The sequence below is a fragment of the Crassostrea angulata genome, chromosome 5 (genome assembly GCF_025612915.1).
Source record: "Crassostrea angulata isolate pt1a10 chromosome 5, ASM2561291v2, whole genome shotgun sequence".
NCBI classification, from domain to species: domain Eukaryota; kingdom Metazoa; phylum Mollusca; class Bivalvia; order Ostreida; family Ostreidae; genus Magallana; species Magallana angulata.
In genome coordinates, this window is record NC_069115.1 from 32821743 (window position 1) to 32835874 (window position 14132).

A 14132-nucleotide genomic window follows, 5' to 3' on the forward strand; every position below is an offset into this window, starting at 1 on the left:
AGTTTTGCGCAAAATGGTTTAAAACATTTTATTAATCTTTCCTTTGGAATGTAAGTACGCAAGCTGTGAAATTAATATACGTCTTCCCAGTTTTTAAGAATTTAGATTCTCTATTCAAAAAGTCCAAGAACAAATTATCCATAGAAATTAACTAATAGATAATTCTAAGATATCATCTCTTAGTCATTATAATTTTCCCTATTTTTTCTTAAACCGAGTCGTAGTTTTTACAGCATAGTAATTTTGGAATGAAAAATGGGGAACAAAATTTCAATGTTCATATACCAGTCAGAGTAGACACCATATTTTGAGTTGATTTTATTAAGTAGTAATATGCATTAAATGATGATTTTTGTTGCAGATTGAAGTTCCATTTCAAGAGAACGCGACAGAGATTGCACGATAATTTTGTATTTTATTGACTGATTGCGCTTGTTTTGGAGCACTTACCCATAATCAGTGTTGTTATGATTGAAAAGGAAGTAAGTATTTTATGTTCGTTGAGATTGTTTGAATTAGAACATAAAAAGTCTAATTTAGGTTAAAATATAATAAAACCTTATGATGAAAACTATTGCTGATGGCAGTAGCTTTTTCGTATATCATTTCCTTTTAATGACAATTGAAAGAGATTCCCCATTTTATATCAGTAAAAGAATAATTTTATTAGATTTTAGCTATATGAAAACAAGAAAAATATTTCCGTATGTGAATGTTCATTGCAGTAGTTTTTTATGTTTAAAAAGTAAACCAACGATGCTGAAGATAGCATGCAACTTCGTGCTAGATTGAAAAAGGAGACAGATAAATAGATAGATAGATAGATGGATGGATGGATGGATGGATGGATAGATAGATAGATAGATAGATAGATAGATAGATAGATAGATAGATAGATAGATAGATAGATGATAGATAGATAGATAGATAGATACTGCTATAAAAATCCCATGTTGGAGCTGTCAAGACCCTGTCTTTTTGCAGAAAATTCAAATTTGATTTATGGACTTAATTTATTAATTTATGGGTTAAATGCCCAAAAATAATTCTTCCTCCCCCCCCCCCACCTACTCTCCCAGCAAAAAAAAAGCTTATACATGTACTACGTATGTTTAGTATATGTACGTTTTTAAAGAATTTTAAAAAAATCAAAATCGAAAGTTAACGTGAATTTTACATATTTAATTTAAGGAAATACAGGTATCTGACGTGGACTTACAGTATCAAAGAAAGATTCTTAAAAACAATTTGCTGAGAAGAAAATAAAAGAGCTCACCTTTTGCCATTGAAAAAGATATACAGATCACAGAAGCACAGAACAAAACCTATATTTCTCACAAATTTTAAGACTAATGAAGAATAACCGACGTACATGTAATAACAGAAAATCCATCCCGGTTTAATTAAGCAAATTAAATTCGACATCTGACTATAAAAACAGTTTTCTAAATCAATTTCAAAATGAATATTCATTTGACAAATAAAATTAATTTGCTTAACCGTCTCTAAATGTAACATGTACTACATTTATCTTTAAAATTTGATTGCTGTTGGCTGAAGTCGTTGAAAAAAATAGCAAAACATTTATATCAGGTATTTTATAGGTTTAAGTGATCTGTAAAACATAAAAATATTAAATTTTCTTGCTACTTTATGTGGGTGAATATCAATAACTATTGAAAACCGCGCAACTTCATGTATACATACTCGTCATTGTTATGAAAGAAAACTTTTATTATCCCATAAGCGGAGGCTGCTTTATAGCGGCTAAAGTTTAGGAGGAAAATTATAAACATGGGAATATTTTTGAATGAGAGCGTACGAGTAAAAATCTCTCATAAATTTCTTGGATATTTATTAGTAATTTGCGTTTTACGGTATATCAATCTGTAAAATGATGCTAAAATATGCACCGACATTATAACTTAAATTTCATGTTTTTATTATACAATTAATAAGTAAAATTTATGCATCGTTGTATTATAGAGCTTTCTCGGTTTTTTGTCCTAGTAAGGTCAAATGAATCATAAATATTGTTAACGTATGCAGTTTGACGTTGAAAATTGTGTGAAATATGAATGAGTTGAGAGATATCAACATTTTACTTTGACTTTACTTAAAAATCTAGTTCTGTTAAATAAATAATCCATTTAATTATCTTAATCAGAGCACTGTGTACATTGTATATGTAAACCAAACCGGAATAGATGTAATATATATTAATATATATAAATAATAAAATAAATATTTTTTAGTTTTTAATAAAGAGTTCTACAATATGTCAGCCTCCAGTAAATATGATTACTCCAATTTTAAACGTTCATTAAAGCTTAATTACGTAGTTTATTTTCAAAAAAGCATGACCACATGTGATGATTTACACCCCATTATTAAAATAGATAAATTATGTTTTTGACTCTCCTTTCCCTTAAATATCACACCTATTCGTAACGCCGGTTATTTTTTACTTGTTTGAGAAGTTTTTTCAAAAGATGGGGATAACCTTTAATATTGTACACTCTGACTTTAATGACATTAATATATAGTTTAAATTAAAATCTAAAATATATAAGTACAACAGCTTCATACATAAATATTACATAATTATAACATAACTTATGGCAGTTTGTTTCATTATTTAGTAATATTATAACACTATTGATATATAAGAAAATATTATATAACTCTAAGGTTCAAGCTGAGTATTACTTTTATTAGCTTATAAGTGTAAACAGTAAAAGGAACACATAAAAACTGCTGATAATTCTGCGGGTAAAAGTTATTTGTCTGAAAAAAATACATGTAAAACAGCAGAGCTATTGTTTCTCATATTTTATTAAAGTATCAAATTTGATGTTTTGTTTCCGGTAACAAAATCTCTCTCCTTGCGTGTAATGTGACAGATAAATGGCCGACTATTTATGGGTATCATAGTTTTTCGATCCAATATTTAAAGAATGATTGACAGAACATTCAAAATAAGACTTTTTCTACGTAAAAGCTGTCATAAATGATAAAACAAATGATTGCAATCTTTTTGTAACCTTTATCTAGTGATATGTGTGCAAACTATGAACGATCATAGAACATGTATGCAGCTATCAAAGAATCAACTTTATAAAAGGGTTAAGAGCTAACGCACAAATCGCATCGTTAGTATAATCGCAATCCAAATGTACGTTCCCTTAATAATCGTCCAATATACAATATTTCTTCATTTTTTCGGAATAAATGCATTTCAAAGTCGATGGCAATCTAACTAAAATTAGGTCCTTTGATCCGCCTTTGTGTAGCGATCGCATGTGAGTGGATCAAACGATTTAATTTCAAATAGAGTAATACGATGTTTTTTTTTTTTTTTTTTTAAATTAAAACCACTGTTATGTGCTCTTAAATCCTGGTAACCCTACATTACTATTACTGTTGAATATAACCTGAAGCACATTTGCAGCTCTGTTCTGCTGCTACCTTGATAAAGAAAAACTATGGCTTGTGTGAAGAGCATTTATTAAAAATGCCAGATGAAGTTATACTGAATATAAGAATGAAAATGTGAGACTGCATACATTTAGTAAATTATCAACAATGCAGCAGAAGGTGGGGCCCAAAAAATAACCCACACCTTTTACAAAAGGAAGTTATCCATACCAATCAAACAAAAATAATAATAACTAGAACTTTTTTTGTCTTCAACAAAAAGTAAGGGCTTTTCGACATCCCCTTTCTCTTTTTTGATTGTAAATGTCGGGTAAAATCGTATCTATTTTTTATTTAAAAATTCTTAACCGCCTTGGTATAATCAGTTGCCTATTAGAAATATAACCTTATAAATAATGCAATGTCAAAAAAAGATAACTTCAGCACTTTAAAAGTAAATATACTTTTAATTTCTAAAAGAATATTTCCAAAAAATTTTAAAAAAGTAAGCATTCCTTTCTCAAATAGAAACGTGGTATGCCTAGAGTATTAATGCTTTACGTTCATTGAGCAAAGCGAGATAACTCTTTCTAAATCACTTTTTCAACTTTTAAAAAGTTGCAATATTCACACCCTTAATACTTCTATAAGAAGTCAAAAAATGGCCCTACGGACCATAATTTTTAAATTGTACTCTTTACTCATAACTTAAAACCGAAAAGATTTTAAAAATTGGATGAAAAATAAAAAAGATACAGCTAAAGTGTTGTTTTTAGCTTTGACCCCTCTAGATCCCTTATCTTTCAAAATTTTTATCTCAAAATATTTTCAAGTCTGCAAATTAGGTCCCTCAATATAAATATTAAATATTGAAATATTTACTTGAAAACTGTATGAGAAAAAGTGGCACGCATGAATTCAGTTTAACATTAAAACACCCATAGACGATTTTTTATCAACTTATAAAACCGGAAGTTCTCAATGGTTTCAAACGAAACTTTAAATATATGATTATTATGACAGTTTTAACATTTTCCATTCCTCATTTTTACAAATTTGATGGTTATTTCAATCTTCAGTTTTTTCATCCCCCCTTTTTCATAGTTTGAAGTCTTATATCTCAAAAACTGCAAGAGATGCAAAAAAGTTGTCGCTTACGATTTTGTATATCATACTATGAAGTATCTAAATCCAAAATTTCATAGTTAATAATCAAAAAATAAAATAGATACAAAGGTCCTTTTAATATTTTGTTTTTTGCATGTGTAAACCGGAAGTATATAGACCGGAAGTCCAAAAAGGGACATACGGGAGAACTAAACAATTGCTAAAAGAAGCTAACATTAAATTTTGATTTTTCTATTCCGTTTTCAAAAAATCCATGACGAAACTTTGTCGAGAAGAATAATAATAATAAAACAGAACGAAAACAATAGGTCTTTTCGACCGAAAGTCGAAAAGCCCTAATAATATTTAGTAAGGAGGATAGAAGGGGTGGAGGTGGGCAAAACTTCCGATGCAAGCTAATTTGGAGCCAAAATTGAAATATTTAGGATCAGGCTAATAGCCTGAAAATGCTCTTACCGGTATGAGTATAAAAACCCCCAAAAGACCCTTTAAATCCTCATACTGTACAAATATGACTAATTAAATGTAACATAGTAGAAAACTATATAATACCTAAACTATAAGTATTTAGATCACATAAATTCCTTTATAAACATGTACATAAATACACTTATGTGCTCTTAAATCCTGGTAACCCTACATTACTATTACTGTTGAATATAACCTGAAGCACATTTGCAGCTCTGTTCTGCTGCTACCTTGATAAAGAAAAACTATGGCTTGTGTGAAGAGCATTTATTAAAAATGCCAGATGAAGTTATACTGAATTTAAGAATGAAAATGTGAGACTGCATACATTTAGTAAATTATCAACAATGCAGCAGAAGGTGGGGCCCAAAAAATAACCCACTAGAGGAACACTGAACTGCATGAGAAGTGTCCCTCGCCCCACCCAAAAATGTGCTTCGTTTAACAGTAAAGATTCTAGTAGAGAATCAAAATTTAAAGTAGAAATTAGTCTATCCCAACTTATGAAAATATTTCCTAAGAACATTAAGAACAGTGGTTAACTAAATTTACAGCAAAAAAGAGATGCAATAACATGTGTTAATTTTGACATGCCTGCTCACTGTGAAATGAAATACATTGTTATTGCCCTAGATAACCCATTTCAATAATCATAAAGTTTATTAACTAAGACATATTTGGAATGCATCCAAATGTAAAATGTACATGTTTAAACTGAAACAATTGCTGTAACAATGCAAAACAAGCCCCTAAATGTCTATATATCTAAACATGTAAACATCCATGTACACTTCCCTTGACAACCTTAGGTGCCACCTCAGTTAGTCACCTCCCAAGCAATGCTAATTAAGTGATCATGAAATATGTCAGCCCTTTTAAAAGCTGGAAGTAAACAATTGTTCTACTGAAAAATATTCTTCACACATTTCTTGCCAAAGAAACAAAATTAAAAACACGTGAACACACCTACATCTTGATGTTAAATACCTTGTAACACCCGTTACACATCTTACAACTTAATCCCAATTACTTTTTCGAATATGGGGGTGCCACCTCAGATAGTCGCCCCTTAATATTAAAATTAAACCTGGAACATGATAAATCTTTGTCATAAGACTTGTTAAAATAAAACCTGAAAAGTATATAAACTATCAAGATGATAAATCATCAACTCGCAACACTTAGGGTCTCATGCCCTATATTGTAAACATCTATTATTGCAATACAATGTACTTCTTCCCACTTTACTCTAATAAAACAAAAGGAAATTGCAAGATTTCAACATCATGAAAATAAAGAGCCACCGATAATGGATACTGCCTCAGTCAGTTATCCATTATCAGTAGACCCTATATGACAAATATCCTACATTGTATATGTGTTAATCTTGTAAAACAGCAAACCTGACAATATGAGATTTATTAAAACCTCATACAGACACCTGAATGTTAAAAAGACTCAAATACATAGCCAGTAATAATGGATACCGCCTCAGCCAGTTATCCATTATTACTGGACCCTAAAAAAACAAATATCCCAGAACATTATTGTGATATAGAAACTACAATGTTGGAAACAAGGACACCCTGATATATCTCTGAAATGACTCGGAGTGCCATCTTCCCATAACTCTTATTTGTGAATCTGAGAAGCCCTGCAGGTGAGCCTGAGTTGCTGCTCCTATTCTGAAACTGTGTGCTTTGAATTTATGACTGTCCAACTTTGAGAACTTCAGAGCCGATTTCAGCACCTTGCAGAATTCTGAACGGGATATAGGCCTTCCAGAGCCATAGCAAAACAGAGGTCCATCCTTCACACCTCTCACTTTGAGATAATTCTTCATGATTTGCACAGGACAAAATTTGCGGATTGGCTGAGGTTTGATTTCCAGATGCACAGGATTTTTCCCCAGATTATGCTTTAAGTTGGTCATTGTTATGATCATACAACTTGCTTTGGCTATTGTCTTGAAGGATACATTACTCAAAAGCAGCAAGTTTGGGTTAGAATGGGAGCGAACTGTGATTTCTCCTACTCGGAGGAAAGCATAAAATGCTATTATAAACATAGCCATGAACAAACGTCTTTGGTAACTAGAATTGGCTACATGAGGCACGGCTACTAAAAGGTTTTCCAGGATATCCAGAGTAATAGGCTGCCTCACATCAGGAGAGCTGGCCAGACGCTTTGCCCCACTTAACATTTTCTTTATCAAGAAATGATTTGAAAAGTCTGGAATATTAGACATTTTAAAATAATATGCCAGCGCTGCCAAGTATGTTGTTATCGAGCTTGGTGCTTTGCCTATACTAAATAGATAGGAAATGAAACTAATAATGTGTTCGAGAGAAACATCCTTAATACTGCATGTATTGTAATAACTTTGCATGAATGTCTGAAAACAATTTAGGGCCTGCTTGTAGACAATCTTTGTATTAGGGGCTAAAGCTGCCTCAATCAAGGTAACAGCTGTGTTTTCGATAGCTGCAAAAGGTGGCTTGGTATGGCTGTTGGTTCGTCCTCGCTGTCCAATGACACCTCCAGAAATTTTTGACCTGTAACCGTGAAAGTAAATCAGGTAGAGTATTGAACAAACCTGGAATGTGTTCTGCAGAAAACAATATATTGTACTTCATAAGTGCCAACACTAGTCTTCTAACCAAAATCATGATTTTCGAATCCTTTGATGTCTGTGCATTTACAATGTTGACCACTGCAGCATTATCAGAATGGAAAATCACACATGAATTCTGCAAAACGCGGCCCCATACTTCCACAGCTACAACAATTGGAAATAATTCTTTTAGAGTAATATTATATTCTTTCATACTCTCTGGCCAAGCTCCATAGAACCATTTTCTTCCAAACACAGCTCCAAAACCCCAAGAGCCAGCAGCGTCAGTATATAAATGTAACTGCTCTGATGTCTTCCAAATGTGTTTAAACAATATGGATTTCCCATTGAAATGATTGATGAATAATGACCAAGCCGCTAAATCTTGCCTACTCTCTTTAGTAAGATCCTTGTGATGATGTGGCTTTGCAATACCTTTAGTAAGGTCTATAAGTCGTCTTAAGAAAGTGCGTCCTGGTATAATCACAAGACATGCAAAATTAAGCAGTCCTATTAAAGACTGAAGTTCTCTTAGGCAAACTTTGCGTTTGTATTTCACTGCATCTATCGCTTTTTGTAGCTTAACCAATTTGTCCTCAGGAAGCCTAATCTCCATCGCCACAGTGTCAATCTCAATACCCAAGAACACTAAATTTGTATTTGCCTGAAATGTCTTTTCCTCATTTAAATAAACACCTAAGCTCTCACAAATAAGTCTGAAAACTAACAAACTCTGATTACAAATTTCTGATCCAGGTGGACCGATAAATAAGAAATCATCCAAAACATGTACTATGTGTGGAATGTGACCCTTTACCCTACCAATCCATTCTAGTCCTGAGGAAAATTTCTCAAAAATAGAACAAGAACTAGCGCAACCCATGCTTAAGCATTTATCAAAGTAAAAGCAACCATCCCACTGAAAACCCAGTAATTCATGATCTTCTCTGCAAACAGGTACGATGCGAAAAGCTGATTCAATGTCAGTTTTGGCAATCAGGCAACCCTTACCCAATGAAACAATAATATTCATAGCATCATCAAGAGTAGCATAATGGACTTTTGTAAACACTTCTGGTATAAAATCATTAATAGAACTGTTTTCAGGAAAAGATAAATGGTGTATGAGCCTAAACTGACCCTTTTCTTTTTTTGGCACAATACCAATAGGGGAAATTTGGAGATTATCAAAAGGGAGTGTAACAAAAGGTCCCACTATTCTGTGAGCCTCGAGCTCTTTTTGTAGTTTTTTGTTCACAATAACAGGGTTCTGCAAAGCCGACAAAAGATTTTTAGATGACCTGAATTGTCTTGGTCCCTCATAATGCAATTCAAACCCTTTAGTAAAACCTGCCACCAGATAATCTGCCATAGCAGTATCATAGCCCTTTAAAAAATACTTCAAAACTTCGGGTCTTACTGGGGTTACAATTTCATTGTTGTTTTGTTGTTCCCAAAGAGGAGTTGACACTTTGGTTCTTAACGACTGCTTGGGTTCTGCATTTTGTTTTAGGGTGGTTTTTCTTACATTCTGTACAGATGTGCTGAAATTTGCAGCGCTTAAGCTTGCAACCTCCCTCTCTATTGTAAGACCAGCAGATACCTCTTGGTAATTGGTTTGTAAAAGCTGATCTTTGTCCAGGCCTTGTACGAAAGGAACGAAAGGACTGCTTGTTTTCTTGTCTGGATCTCTGGGCCTGCAGCATGAACTCTACATTAATTTTACCCCATGGAGTACCCCTTATCTGTCTATCCATTCTTATTTGCTTATCATATGTTTGCCATGACACCTTTCCCGATGCAGCCATGTCACGTACTGTCTCTGCATGTTTTATGAGATTTGGTGTTACATTTGGAAATTTCTCAGCATATATGGCAACAAAGCGCAAGAAAGCTGTCGTCCATTGAAAAATGGAGTTAATAGACTGTTTGGCCTTTTTTGGTACTATCGATATGTTGTCATTCTTCTCGAGTTTAAATGTATAGTTGCTACTCTCTGGACCAGGAACCAAGTTATTAGGGAGCAGTACCGCGAGATCAATAAACTGATCCTCCCATATTTTCTGTTTCAACTTCTGAGGAACCATAGCCGAAATAGGGGTTGACCAAGTAAAAGTATCTATTGCCTCACTGGAAGCATACTCATCATTTGACCTTTCTATCTCTTTAAATGTAATCTCTGAATCAGACTCACCATCCAAACTCTGGGGGGACTCACTCCTGTCTGGAATGGCGGGGACAGCTCTGTCCTCTAATGCTTCCAACACCGCCTGTGTTACTCTCTCTACCAATGTTTCCTCCTGATGATCAGAGCTCTGATCTTTTTTGGACTCTGCTCCTTTTCTTTCCGCCGAACCAGCTCTTTTTCTTTTCACACCAACTTTTGGTCTAGGCATCATGCTGTAAAAAACTGTACCCTACAGCTGAAGTTTTCTATGACTTAATGTAACCAACCCTTATTCTTGATACATTGCCTTATCAATAACAGTAAATTCCTACAGGATCTAAAACCCAACTTGAACTTTATCCTAAACCCCAGTGAGTCCTTCCAATGTGTGAACAGAGATTAAAATTTGGATTTCTTTGTGCCTATTCATGCCTTTTAACAATTGGAATCACACCATCAAACCTAAATTTATAATACATCAAAAAATTTATGTCATTCAGTAATGACTTAAACCATTGAAAAATGTAATGTAAGTACAAAAGTAATGGCAAGTACATGTACATTGGCTCCGTTAACCACAAGTTTCTGACCTACGATCCAAAGCACAAATATGCTAAACCAAATATGCTATTAAACACATATCCCATGATTCAAAATAATGGTTACCAAACATATATATTAAACCAAACTTTTAGAAATTGATAACCTACAACTATACCATACATGTAGACCTAGCAGCTTACAATAAAAGAACTCAAAATTTAAACCTATCTATACATCTTTGTTCACAAAGCTAACCAAACTTGTACTGCAAACTCAATATGCATGCAAAGTATGTATAACTCACCCCACATTAAGGTAACCACCTAACACTCAACCATGTAGAAGCTAATTATCTAAACACCTCATAGACTAGTCACACTGGATATGATAACTGATCACTAAGCCATATGGTGACCAATAAGTAAACATATCATAACACCACCACACTGGATATAACATCATAGGTAAACCGCCAAACATAATCCAACTACATCAGATATTACAACGTTGCACCTAAACCATAAAGGGGCTCCTTGGTAAGCCATATATCATAATCCAACCGTACTGGACATGACAACATAGCACCCAACCATAAGGGGGCTAAATGGTTACCAGAAGATCCAAGCATGCTGGACATAACAACATAGCACCCAACCATATAGGGGCTCTTTGGTAAGCCATACACATGTATATCATAATCCAACCAGACTGGATATGAAAACATAGCACCCAACCATATAGGGGCTAAACGGCTACCATATGATCCAAGCATGAAGGATATTACATAACATAGCACCCAACAAACTAGGGGCTATTTGGTTTACCAAGTATCATAGTCCAACCATGGGGGATATCACCATATAACACCCAATAGTATAGGAGCTAAAGCGTCCATCATATATTAGTACATACAGATATTGGCCAAAACAACTAACCTACACTCAAGCCTATAGCAATGGACCATGCGCAACACCTGAGTCCAAACGATAGTAAATATTTTGTATCAACAACATGAACAATATGATTAAAGTCATTACAATTTAACCCTACTTGGTATAATACCTATGTTCAGTGTATGTCGTACTAGAACAAACTGCGAATATCAGCTGTGAATCTAAACTTATATATTTGAACCCTTTATGTTTGTGACATTTTATATACTATTTTTCTCCAGCACTAAACACTGAGCTGTCATTTTCCACAAGCTAATGAAGCTATAGGCTATTAAGTCCTGAAACCACTGATGCTCTGACACTGTTGTAATACTTAGGGTAGCCCTGAGTCTCATTCAAATGCACACCATCCTCACAAAAAACCATAGCTTTATTTTCAGGTGACCAAAAGCCAGCATGGCGCCAGAATCTGACTCCTGACAAAAAATCTCTTCCTAGCCTCTCATCCAAAAGCCTGTTAACTAAATCTACCCTAGAATTGAACCACTCTGAGTCAACAGCAAATCTACCTGGTTTAGTGGGAGGCTTCCTGTGCAGGATTTGGTATACGCAAACTCTGCGCACTCCCCGACCTCGAAGCATCTCTGTAAAGTAAACTATTTTATCAACTAAATCATGTACTTCTACATCAATACTGCAGAGATCGTTAGAGCCTATTTGCAAACACACTAAAGCTGGTTTAAACTTATCCACCTCCCGGATACCTCTCTGAGAAAGTCTATCAATCGTGCAACCCGAATAACCTCTGTACACAACGTGTTCACGGTTAAGTCCTAAGTTAGTTCTAAAATTCACTGAGTGATTCAAAAACCTATGCAAGCGCACGATGAATGAATGTCCGAGAAACAAAATTGTATTCTGCATGTCCCCAAAAAATTTAGATACTCACAAAAAAGAACAACACCTGCCAAAACTTCCGATGCAAACTAATTTGGAGCCAAAATTGAAATATTTAGGATCAGGCTAATAGCCTGAAAATGCTCTTACCGGTATGAGTATAAAAACCCCAAAAGACCCTTTAAATCCTCATACTGTACAAATATGACTAATTAAATGTTACATAGTAGAAAACTATATAATACCTAAACTATAAGTATTTAGATCACATAAATTCCTTTATATACATGTACATAAATACACTTAAATAACATTACTGCAATGCTAGTTTTTATTTAGGGTTATTTTGATGATATAAGTATATATGCAAACTTGTTTCATGAGTGTTTTGTATATCTATTCTTAGTTTTGACATAATTAATCCCTTAAATGTTTTATTTAGTAATATGGAATAAGTTTGTATATGGACGTCGCGTATTGTTGAATTTTTCTACTAATATAAGTATAAGGCGGACTTTTTTTGCACAGTTGTATTAGTGATCATTCACTTCTCTGGTTTTGACTTTATGGACACATCAATGGCAGCATTCATAACCGTTGGCAATGGGCCACGTTTAATGAAACTGTTGTTTGGAAATGCATAAAGGGGCATTGGTGATGAATCCGTGATTCATACTGTTGGTGTAAGGAACTTCATACAAGCACATTGACGATGTATCCCGATCTACAGGCTTTTCACTCAATAGCACGTCAGAGTCTGGGCCGATTCTATGCATAGTGTTTAAAGCTGTATGCTGTGATGAAACAGTTTCTTGGTTCTGTTTTGATGTAACATATAACTCCACTTCCTCTACAGTTTGACAGGTGGCGTATAAGTGGTTGTCTGATAGTTTATTTCTGCTGTCCAAAACCATATACGAAAGCGATGCGTCCACCTCCGGAGATTTAGCTTTATTTTGTCGATTCTTTCTTCTAAAAGTTAAATGTATAAATGACAAAAGACAAAATATATCTCAAAATGTAATATTAGTTAAGTTTTTAACTCAGTTATATCACATTTTCGTTTAGTTTCAAAATACCATTTGGAATAGAAAAAAACAAATTGCAAAGCTTTGTACGTTACCTATCAAAGACAATACACATATAAAATTATTTCTATCATATAATGTAGAAAATACCTAAGCATGACAAAGCTGGACACTACAATAGAGACAAGTAAAACGATTCCTCCAGTTGCAGACAATGCAATAACACCTGAAACATAATATTAGTGCTGTATTCGGCTCAGTTTATAAAGTTTACAAATACATAAAATTATACACAAGATTGATTTGTTGTCAATTAGATGTATTCATTGTTAACTGATAACCAGAATAATTATTGTTTTGTCTTCGTTTAAAATGAAATGGAATAAGAATCTTATGTTCCTTTGTTTTAAAAACGTTGCTTAATTAGGCAGAAAACAGAACACAATATTAGAATGAATAATGTCATTCATTTAGTAAATGACAATAAAATACATGTATGTACAAAAAAGGGGTCATCCATAAACATATTACATAGTAATAATACATGTTGTGCTGAATGCAATCATGACTCATTATAAAACAGACTTATTGAATATAAATAACAACACAAGACACAAGAAATGAGGCAAAAGAAACTTACCCATGTTGCTCTGCATTGGAAATTTATACTCTAAAGTAGATGAAGTAGTAACTGTAAAAACAAGCGGTGTTGTTGTCGAGTCAGCTGGTGTGCCACAAGTTACACTCAAATTTCCTCCTCGTCCACCTTAAAAAACATTTTTTCCCTTTTGATATGTGCATAATTAGAGTTATATTTTACTGTGGGTTATCCAACGAAACAATAAGAATTGTTTAGTTCAACACATCTGAATTTCAAGGCGGTAAGGTTTGGAAATAAACTACATGTATAATATCAAGTGCTGGTCCGTGTTGGTCAGTATAAATACAAGCATTGACAAACATACGCTGTAAACTGT

The 14132-nt window shown here is 33.7% G+C and overlaps 2 protein-coding genes across 2 annotated transcripts; both read right to left on the reverse strand.

The window, feature by feature from the left end:
* Positions 1-6254: 6254 nt before the first annotated feature.
* LOC128186401 (uncharacterized) lies at positions 6255-10190 on the reverse strand. The gene is made up of 2 exons (XM_052856215.1): positions 9818-10190; positions 6255-7568 (listed from the first exon to the last, which is right to left on the reverse strand). The coding sequence occupies exons 1-2, from the start codon at positions 10024-10026 to the stop codon at positions 6575-6577; spliced, it is 1203 nt and encodes a 400-aa protein (XP_052712175.1). The 5' UTR covers positions 10027-10190; the 3' UTR covers positions 6255-6574.
* Positions 10191-12476: 2286 nt separating this feature from the next.
* On the reverse strand, positions 12477-13898 carry LOC128186406 (uncharacterized). Its single transcript, XM_052856221.1, has 3 exons — positions 13796-13898; positions 13306-13381; positions 12477-13099 (listed from the first exon to the last, which is right to left on the reverse strand). The coding sequence occupies exons 1-3, from the start codon at positions 13809-13811 to the stop codon at positions 12742-12744; spliced, it is 450 nt and encodes a 149-aa protein (XP_052712181.1). The 5' UTR covers positions 13812-13898; the 3' UTR covers positions 12477-12741.
* Between the last annotated feature and the right edge of the window lie 234 nt (positions 13899-14132).

Bases quoted from the DNA above. Each gene is read 5' to 3' on its own strand.
- LOC128186401 (XM_052856215.1), bottom strand. From the start codon at position 10,026: ATGATGCCTAGACCAAAAGTTGGTGTGAAAAGAAAAAGAGCTGGTTCG. The intron at 7,569-9,817 runs GTCTGATTCAGA...TCACGGTTACAG, and splicing joins CCCCAGAGTTTGGATGGTGA to GTCAAAAATTTCTGGAGGTG.
- LOC128186406 (XM_052856221.1), bottom strand. The intron at 13,100-13,305 runs GTATTTTCTACA...TTTAACTTTTAG, and splicing joins TCCAGCTTTGTCATGCTTAG to AAGAAAGAATCGACAAAATA.